The 10,044-nt window shown below is 37.4% G+C and overlaps 1 protein-coding gene across 1 annotated transcript in view; it reads left to right on the forward strand.

Annotated features, from left to right (window-relative positions):
* The window catches only part of LOC103459501 (peroxisome proliferator-activated receptor alpha), a 48,516-nt gene that overhangs the window by 29,111 nt on the left and 9,361 nt on the right, over window positions 1-10,044 (forward strand). Inside the window, exons 4-6 of the mRNA XM_008401111.2 lie at window positions 716-767; window positions 3,142-7,019; window positions 9,220-9,453. Of these exons, the coding sequence (XP_008399333.1) occupies window positions 9,231-9,453 (223 nt within the window). The 5' untranslated portion in view covers window positions 716-767; window positions 3,142-7,019; window positions 9,220-9,230. The remainder of the gene's footprint in view (window positions 1-715; window positions 768-3,141; window positions 7,020-9,219; window positions 9,454-10,044) is intronic.

A 10,044-nucleotide genomic window follows, 5' to 3' on the forward strand; every position in this document is an offset into this window, starting at 1 on the left:
TATGTGATTTTATATTTTAAAAGATGTTTTAAAGAGTAATGCTTGTGGGTGTGTGTGTGTGTGTGTGTGTGTGTGTGTGTGTGTGTGCGTGTGCGTGTGTGTGTGTGTGCGTGCGTGCGTGCGTGCGTGTGTGTGTGTGTGTGTGAGAGAGAGATACAGATTTATGTGTACATCTAATTATTTTCTGACACCATATAAAAAACTAAAAATCTATGAAAAAAGCCTTTATTATCAATGCCTGCTGCTTTTTTAAAATGTATTTTAAGACACATTTATTACTGCTGACATTTTTTAAAACATAAACCACATCCTAGAAAATAATTTCAATAACTTTTTTTTTTTTTTAAGTAGCCAGGATTTATAGTCATTCTGTTGCTACAGAGGAAATTTTCTGGAGTGGGAGATAATTATAAGGCCTCTTAACACTGGCCAGTCCACAGTGCAGTAATAAAGCCTTCCAGTCTAAATTCAGCTGCATCATGCTGATCTCTGTAACATATGTACCATCAGCACTAATGGCTCACTCAAGTAGCTGTTTGGCAGCTTTATGATCTGAGGACTACAGACACACCTTGCTATGTATGTGTGTGTGTGTGTGTGTGTGTGTGCGAACATATTCATGTGTTTTTGTATAAATGCTTCGAAAGCCCAGTGTTTATTACTGTGTGTGTGTGTAGACTGTGTATTTATTTCTACTCTTGTCTTTCATTCACAGGCTCATTATTTAGGAGTCACTCTATTTTTTCTGGCTGGAAGTCAAAATTGAGGTTTGTTGAACGTATTTTTCTAAAAATGTATTGCTATTCTGAAACTGGGAGCTTAGTTGTCAAATTCATTCATTTGTGTGTGTGTGTGTGTGTGTGTGTGTGTGTGTGTGTGTGCGTGCGTGCTTGCGTGCGTGTGTTGCTGAATTGTCAGATTCCTGATAGCCTCTTGGCTTCACTGAAGTTTGCAAATTTGCATTATTTAGTTTTTTTGCTCTGAGCTGCCTACAGGCATACAAACACAACTTCTAGTTTGCCTTTAATTTGCTGAACAAAGTTGCTCGCGGCGCACAACAGCGAGCGACTCGTCAAAGTCGGCATGTATTGGTAAGCATGTGCAGCAGCATCAAGATAATCTCCTGGAGGGAAATTAGTCGTGGGGGAGAAAAAGGGGGAAAGAAAAGCCTTCAGCCTAAAGGTCAAATGAAGATTAGAGGGAAACTGTACACGAGTGCACGCTGGCCTGCACCCCGGAACTGCACAAAGGCCTCATTGTGTGCGAGCGCCGCTGCTCTGCACAGACTCCCCTTTACATTCTTGGGGAGACATGACACCTGTTGGCGGTTTGGGTCAACTGCACGCAGAGCGATTGGAAAGCCTTCATAATGCTCAAAATTTTAAGCTTTTAACGACCTTGTGACAATTTCATTCAGTCAATCCCATTAACAACTTTGGCTCCAAATGGTTTGTTTTTCTTTTTAATTCCCCAAGTATAAGTGTGCATTTAGAGGATTTTTTTTTAAAAGGAGCAAGTATTAGAAAAACAAAACCTGAGCAGAGAAAATGTTCTTCTTTATTCCATTTTCTAAAAACGAACAAGTCGAACTCTTTACGTTGTTTATTTCTGAAGTGGACGTTATCTTCTGGCGGGTTTTCAAGTCTATAATACGTGCAAGAGTATTACAAACGTTCATTGATAAAGTATGATATATATGATAAAAGGAAATACTAGATTATTCTAATTATGTCCCTAACACATACCTGATGTTACTACTCAAGCATTAAATTGATGCAATTGCTCGATGCGTTTATGGACTGAAGATTGTTGGAGACTTTAGATTCTTTGAATTTGAAGAATAAAAAAAAGAGTTTCCTAGAATTTGAGCTGCTGATCTGCAATCAGAGCAGATCAAGGAGAAACAGGCAGATTATAATCTCTGACCGACTGAAAGGTTTATCTCCAGTTTTAACATTATTGTCAATAAAGGTCAATTTTACTGCCTTTTCATCTCTAGATAACTTTACAAACTTCCTTAAAGAATTTCTGAGCATTAAAAGGGAACGAATCTGAGTTGGTATAAATACTAGGAAGCAGTGAAAAACTCCTTTAGCACAGTTTCTTCTGGATTATTTTTTTTTTGTAATACTCTGCCCTCTAATAGAGTGACAAATTAGAAACCAACTCCAGCCTCATGTTGTTTCTTTTTTGCAGAGAATAAAAACCCCTGCTACTATGCAAACACTTTCAATCCAGATAATTTTTATGCGGATGTGCAAAATGTTTCTTTTTGTTTGTTTTTTTAAACTTCCTAGTGATTCACATAAGTGGACTATAGCTTTTTGAAGTAACTATATTTTGAAACAATAATTCGAAGTTACAGTATTTAGCAGGATTTTTGCGTTCTGCAAGAAAAACTAAAAATATATTTTTTAGATTTTAATTTAATTCTTTCTTAATTTTTCTTTTCTTTTTTTTTTCCTCCATCGATCTTCCGGCATTTGCATTATTGGATAAAAACGGTGCTGCGCGACAGTATCCGAGCTCGGCAGCGAAACGCTCGGGTTCGCTGTGCACATCGCAGGGCTCGGACGTTAAGTGGCTCATTCAGCGGATTTGGGCGGCATTTATGGGATAACTGAACTTGCTATAAAACAGCCGCAACCTGGTGCATGCGTGTGCGCGAGAGAGGAGTTAATGCAGTGAGTCACTTTTATAAGTTCGACCCTGCCTCAGTATCCTGTCACTCGCCACCTCGAAGGGGGAGACCGCAGCGGAGCCACAGCCTCGGAGCCCTTTCTCACTCAGGAAACTCCCTGAAACCAACACAACCTGTCAGTGTGACCTCTCATGCACATTCAGAAATCCATATTTATACCCATCTGCTCCATCAATTCCTGCAGTATATAGACAAACACGGCCAAACAAGCTTGTTTTGAGTATTTTCCCACAGATTTCTCCCCCAGCTAGTCACCAACAAGATGTTCACTTTTATCAAATTCGTACTCCGATCGTTCACGTGCGTGAAGTGTGGAAACATCCAAACCCTTGGATTCACCTCGGCATGTGCAGGCGGCCACGTTAGGCTCCCGCCTCAGATAGGAAGCGAAAGTCTGGAATCAAGCCGACAGCAGCTCACTCTCTCCTCTTGTTTGTCAGCTTCAGGTTGAGGAAACCAGAGACGAGGTGAGCTGATGGAGCGCTCAGACCTGACACTGTGGAGGGGAAGTGACCTGAAAAACTCCAAGTGACGTGCAGGAAGTAGACGGCTGTGTTAAATTACACTTTTGACTCAAGGGGGTGTGGGAAGGGAAAACATCTTCACATTAACCAGTTCAAGCATGGAACAAACACTGCTGATATAATCAGATTAATGAGGGGGGAGGGGGGGAAATCACTTCTAACAACTTTGGAAATATTATTTTTCTTGTTTATATTGTGTTGAAATGGACTCTGGGTTCAAAATGTAAGATGGGTAATAAATTAAGTGAACTTAAGTAAAAGAAGAAATTTTAACAATCTGATAAATTTTGAGGATTTCAGCGTATTTACTTAAAAATATAACGAAAATGCATAAGCTTTGGTGAGAATAAAATGAAAAATTACTCCAATTGCTGGAAAAATAATTGATTATTAAAGCTCTAATGTTTAAGTTCTATTTAGCAGGGCATCTTGTAGCTGACCTACATTTGGCTACTTGGCAAACATGCTGCTAGTAATTTGATAACGTTAATTGAGTGATTCTTTATTTTCCAAATTTTGAATCTTTTTTTTTTTTCCAGTTGGAATTGTGGTCTTATCTTCCTTTAAGCATGGAAAAAATTGCAGCTGAACATCAGTTTGCAGCAGCAATTAGAAACAAATCAGTGCTACTCTATGCCAAATCCAGGTAGGAAAACAATATGAATGATAAATTTTAGAGGACTCCCAAATGCCGGCCCTTGCCTGCCTGTAACTAATGGTTAAAATTAGTCAAATTTATCATGTGTACGTCTGTCAGTTGTTTTAAGTTGCTGTTTCCACAGGTTAAACTGCAGAGGATTTACAAGTGGCAGCAGCAAGAGACAGACTGTCCTTTGGGGTGAGGTAGTAGGTTGTATAGTTTTAGGGTCATTCCCAAGCTGTCAGATGACTATACAACTTACTGTCTTTCCTGAAGTGACTGTGATGGCTACGTTGTCATGAGACACCGAGACGTCCTGCAGATTGACAGGAACATCCGATGTTTTTTTAATGTGATCATCTGTGTGCATCCTGTTTTATATTTTTTTTTAAATCATTAACAAGCAGAGGCGGTCCTAGCCTGCTTGGCGCCATAATTGCAATTACGTTATGACATATGTTGAAAACAAACATTCATTCTAATGTTAACTTACAACAAATGATTTTATATCAAAGTAAGCTTTTATAATAATATATTAAAGGTTATTTTTAAGTACAGGAATATGTTGAACAGCAGTGTTTAGTCATGTTATCACCTCACAGTGTAATGTTTAAATTTTTTAATCATAGTCTTCTGTTTAAATGCATCGATATTTTTGTAGTTTTCTTCCCTTTTGGTAGTTGTGCTTCACGTCTTTTGACTTGAGACTCATGGTGTTCGCACAGGGTGAGGTAGTAGGTTGTGTGGTTTCAGGGTTGTGATTTTGCCCCATCAGGAGCTAACTATACAACCTACTGCCTTCCCTGGAGGGCAGCAATACATCACAGGAGCGCAAACCTCTTTATCATCTTTCTAATGACCCTTAAAACACTTGGCACATGACTGGTATTCAGTTTCAAACTCGTCTCTGAATGGGTAAGTGATGCTGCTTCATCATCAGGCGTTTTCACTGAAACATGACTCCTTGTATAGATTGTACAAAAACTGTACGCTTGGTTTATTCATTAATTCGCCATGTATTTCTTTCTTAATTAAATAAAGATATAACTGCGCAAAAAAACGATTGAAGTCGGGTCTTCTTTCTACATCAAAGCTAATTATTGAAATATTTTCTCCTTGAAATCCTGGCATGTAATCCCTTTTAAGTAGCTCATTATATAACAAAATACTCACAGTATCTAAGAGGCTTCTGAAGCTTATTTCCTAATCTGTCTTTTTTTTTAATATTACCCATCTATTCAAACAATTAATTTCCAGGTTTGAAATCAAAGATAAGGATGGAAAAGTCAAACTTTCAAGATGGGATTTTACATATTTTGCTAAAAGATCATATCTGGATTTAAAGCTTAAAAAAAATCCTCCGATTTGTTCAGAACCTGAGCAGGGTGTCAAGGTAAAAACCAAAGCATAGACAGAAACACCCACCTCTTTGTTTAAAACCCACCGAACTGCCTAGCAGGAGTTTGGAAGTCAACAGGAAAAGATGACAGCCAAAAGGTTTGCAGTTTAAATCCCAGGATGGGATGAGGACACGTTTGAATCGTTGCCATGCATTCTTTCACAGTAGATGGCGCCAGACGCTGTCCGTGTTTCGAGGGCATTTCTATTGAGTCCTGGTCATCTGCACTAATGATTTTTGCTTAATGAATCTAACACTAATGGCATAAGAGTTGGAACTATCCAGAGAATAGTGACAATTACAAATTATAGGAATATTCTTCAAGTGGCGAAAATTGGTTTGCAAGTATGGAAGGCCAAAAGTGCCTCTATCCAAGATATGTAAATATCACCTTCCTAAAATTATTGTTTATGCCGTTGTTTGCCAAAAGTGATTTGTTTTCCTTTTTTCTTCTTCTTTTAGCCAAAACCACTGTTGGCAAAAAATGCTAATTATTGAATTATACTTTTGAAATTACTTGCTCAAATTACAATATATTATAAATATGCTATATTTTATGTAAGCAATAATATTTTTTAAAATTTTGCTATTTAATTGAAAGATAATTGTTTCAAAGTGGACTTCCTGTGGCGATGCGACTGTTCTGACTAGCCAGAGTGGCAAATTTCATCATCTCATGCTCCACTGCAGAACAAAAAAATATGAATATTTGAATAAAATATGCTTCAAATGTAGTCAAAACAATATTTTTAATTATGTATTCATCCAATTACTTTAAAATGACTTGATTGTTTAATGTTTCCAACCAGTTTTAATCGAATTAGCCAAGTCAACACTACTGAACTTCCATAAGTGTACAACTTTAAATGATAATACACAGATTTATTAATTTACTATTTAAATTCTAACATTTATAGACAACAATTTGTTCATCCTTAAAGTTTAGTCCCTCTCTCCATAAATAATTACAATATTTGAGTACTTATGCATACTTAGTCTAATTATTCATTGGATTTTCCTCGTTTTTTCTTTTTTTTTTTTTTTTCATTTGCTCTTATTTTTAAAGAATAATAAGTCACTTAACAATTATTTGGGGGTTTTGCCCTCCATAAATTATTTGCGTATTTAAATTTAGTCAGAAATGTATAGTCTATTTAATTCCAGTTTAATTAAACTGTGGCATTTTTGGTCCTCCATAATTTAGACAACACGGTAACCGTAGCCTAATCAAAAATGAGTTTGTAGAGTTTTGTGAATTATTATTCAAATGAACTTATTTAAAATGTAATGGATTTACTTGTAATTTTAGTTAATTAAATTAAAGTAATTATGTGTTTGTTAAATTTAGGCACTTTTGTCATTCTGTATTTTCACTGCATTAATTTCCAGTTTTATTAAAACTATATCCATTTTATTTCAATTGTGGCAGTTTTGGTTCTCCGTAGTTCTGTCTCCGCTACGCTTAATTACGCGCATAGATCATGTTCTATTAAATTTAAAACTGCGGACAGGTTCAATCAGCGATGTATGCTTTTTCATTCGCTCGATCTGATTGGTTAGATCTATAGGTGTGTCAAGGGGCGTTTCCTGGGGAGGAGAACCGCAGCTTTTGACAGTGGAGGGAGGAGGAAGAGGTGACGCTTCAAGGTCCTGACGGATCCGGTCACAGGACCAAAACACCTCCCTCCCTCTCTCATCTGGTCTCCGACAGACTTTCAACATAATCTGGAAATGCTTCGAGTGGCAGCGGCTGAGGTAATTTATTAATTTAATCATTAAACTGATTGTGATTTTAGACTAGTAAGCCTGTTTTTTGTAGATTTTCAACTTTGCTGCTAACTTACACAAAAACGTTTTGCCTTAGAGTTCTTGCTGCAGTTGTAAACACTCCAACTTACTCTTTATTACTCTTAAAATTATCAAAATATATAAAGGACTGCATTTAGGATAAATCAAGATCATACAGGTTCTGTTCTTGACAGTCTGATATTAAATATCAAGTAGATTGCACCTTAAGCTGCAGTTCAGTAGTTGTTGATTATCAGTCAGTATCTTTTGTGTCATCTGGTAACATGCTTTGTTGAGTGTAGCAAGCCTCAGACACCACAGCTTTTGTTTCCACTTCTGTGGCTCTAAAGATAGATCACACTGGGATTGGTGTTCCTCAGGGGAGGTAAAACACAATGGCTTTCTGAGGTGATGGGGGAACGTTAGGGGCATTGGCCGGAGTCATCCAGAGAAAGGGAAGTATAGTCACTCAGCATGGTCGAAACTCAGCCGGTGAATTGTTTAGTAATTTTACAGCGCAGAGACGTTGAAGATGTTGACCTTTACTCGCCGTCTTTTAGAAATATAGCATGCAACAAATCTACACTGCCTTGTTCCAAGACAAAACAGATGAAACAAGAAATCTATAATAGTAAGCAGATATAAACTGATCAAGTAAATTGATGTTTAAAACCTTATTAAAGAATAGAGTCGACTTTTTGTTTTGCCAATTTGTACTTTAACTTTGTAGCTTTTGTCTCTTCCTATTTACATGTTGTGAAGTGTTTTCATTAAGACATAAAGAAATTGAGAAAATCTCATAATTTTGCACCTTAATCGGATTTTTTAATGATTACAACCACTGACCAAACTAAAATAATATGGTGAGTGAATTGACGCATTGTCAGCAACAAAGGTTACCCCACATATGTCTCCTTAAAAAAAATCTGATATTAAACAACCAAAGCTATAAAAGTATGAAATATTGAAGGTTTAGTACAAAATATCCTGTTCCATTTTGTAAACAGAAATATTGTGTGCAAAACTATAAATATTCCAGTGACCCTTAGCTCCCCTCACTGTCCTCTGCAGGGCACTTTAGTATTGGTTAGTACAGAATAGGGTAGCAATGCTGTTCGTCATCTTTCATCTAGGGCAAATATTAGTTATTTAAGATCCAAAAATTGTGCTTTCCTAAAATCCCTACCTCCTTTCAAAAAATAATAAGCTTTGATAATTGACTAGTGGCAAGGGTGGCCAAACATGCCACAAATAAAACAAACTTTGTGAACTTGCTTCCAGACGTAGCCGTTGGGAAATGTGTGCTGACAGTCTGAGGCCTCAGTCAGTCAGAGGGCAGATTCTTCACATCAAAGCCTCTTTGCTGACCAACAGCTGTCTCACTGTTTCACCATGTGCTCTGTGCTTCATATATTCTATAACGCTCTATGTTCACAGACACACTTTCATTCTAACGTCACCCAACTGTAGTGATCTGTCAGGACTTGTCTTCTGAAATGCCGCAACACAGACTAGATAAACAAGAACAAGCCTGTGTTGATCAATCACGTTGTCAGCGTCTCGACACAAGAGTCCAAAGAGGCAGCGTGTTCCAGCGTTAGTTTGAGAAATGTTTGTTCAGCTATGTGAGCTAAAATTGTTCTGTAGATTTCAGTCCAAATTATATTGCTCTGTGAATACAGTAAGACGGACCAGTAATACAGGAAGTTAGCATGTTATTCAAACAAGAGAAAGGCCAGATCATTTGAGATCCTGAACAAGATTAGGCAGGTAAAGAACATAAATGAATGGGTACATAATGATCTGTTGACTCGCACGTCAGCAAACCATAACATTTTATTAACCGAAAGCATTGTTATTTAGCCCCACATTGCCAGAAAAACCAGTTACCGTGTCTTATACAACAAAAACTCAATTGACAATTTTCTCTAATCTTCACATAATCAAAATATCCATACTGTTTATGCTGCTGTATGTATATACGTCCCATGTACATGGGTTCACCTAGGTTCTTACATCCATATTAGTCTTACTAGACCTCTAGTACCAGCATTTGCTTCAGTTGGGAGGTTAATCCTCCTAAAGTTGTCCAACCAGTGGTTTAAAATGCAGCCATTTTTGATTAAGTATCTTGTTTAACCTTGCCTTCCCTGCCATTCTATTACAGTCTGGAGAGTGATGGGTAATCCCTATAAGTTTGGATCCCCGATCTTCAACATGGCCGCCGAACTCTACAGCCCCCCATCGCCTCTTGGGGAATCCCTCCTGGACAGTACGCTGTGTGGAGACCTGATAGAGAATCTTCCTGACTTTTCCCAGTCAATAGAAGACGACTCTCTGGGATTTGATTTTCCAGAGTACCAAACCATTGGTTCTGGGCCCAGCAGCTCCATCCCATTGGGTAAGTAATGGCACTGAACCAATGCTCAAAGGAAGTTAATTAGCATAATTTCAGGATTGATAATCTATATAGTATTGATGGACCTTGTACCTTTTGTTTTAGTACTGTAGTTTGGTATTTCTACAAAGTTCCAATACCAAACTCAAAAGCGTTACGCTTTTCACATCAAAAACCAGCAGGAACAGCTAATTGTTTGTCTGAGACCAGGTTAATTATCATTTCAGATTCAACCACCTTTATCTTTGCTCTCTACAATTTCATTTCCTGAAGTCATTCCAGTTAATTTTTGAGGATTTTCCCAATAGCTGCCAGGCTACATTCAGGTGCAGATGGTACACTATGTTGTAGATATAGCAAAGCAACTCCAAAGTGATTTAAACATGTTTTCAAATGTGGGCACAGTCTTGTCTTAAAATGTCAAAACATTATCATCGATCGGTTTGAAGTGGTTATGGTGTTTTATGATCTCACTCTTCACTCACTGTCTACATGTGCTTATAGTGTAATCACTGAAAAAGTAACAATAGACAAATCAGTTCTTTCCTTTTTTTTGTTTAGGGCATAATAAAATCAATTTTATATATATATATA

Source organism: Poecilia reticulata, linkage group LG23 (assembly GCF_000633615.1).
Source record: "Poecilia reticulata strain Guanapo linkage group LG23, Guppy_female_1.0+MT, whole genome shotgun sequence".
Lineage (NCBI taxonomy): Eukaryota > Metazoa > Chordata > Actinopteri > Cyprinodontiformes > Poeciliidae > Poecilia > Poecilia reticulata.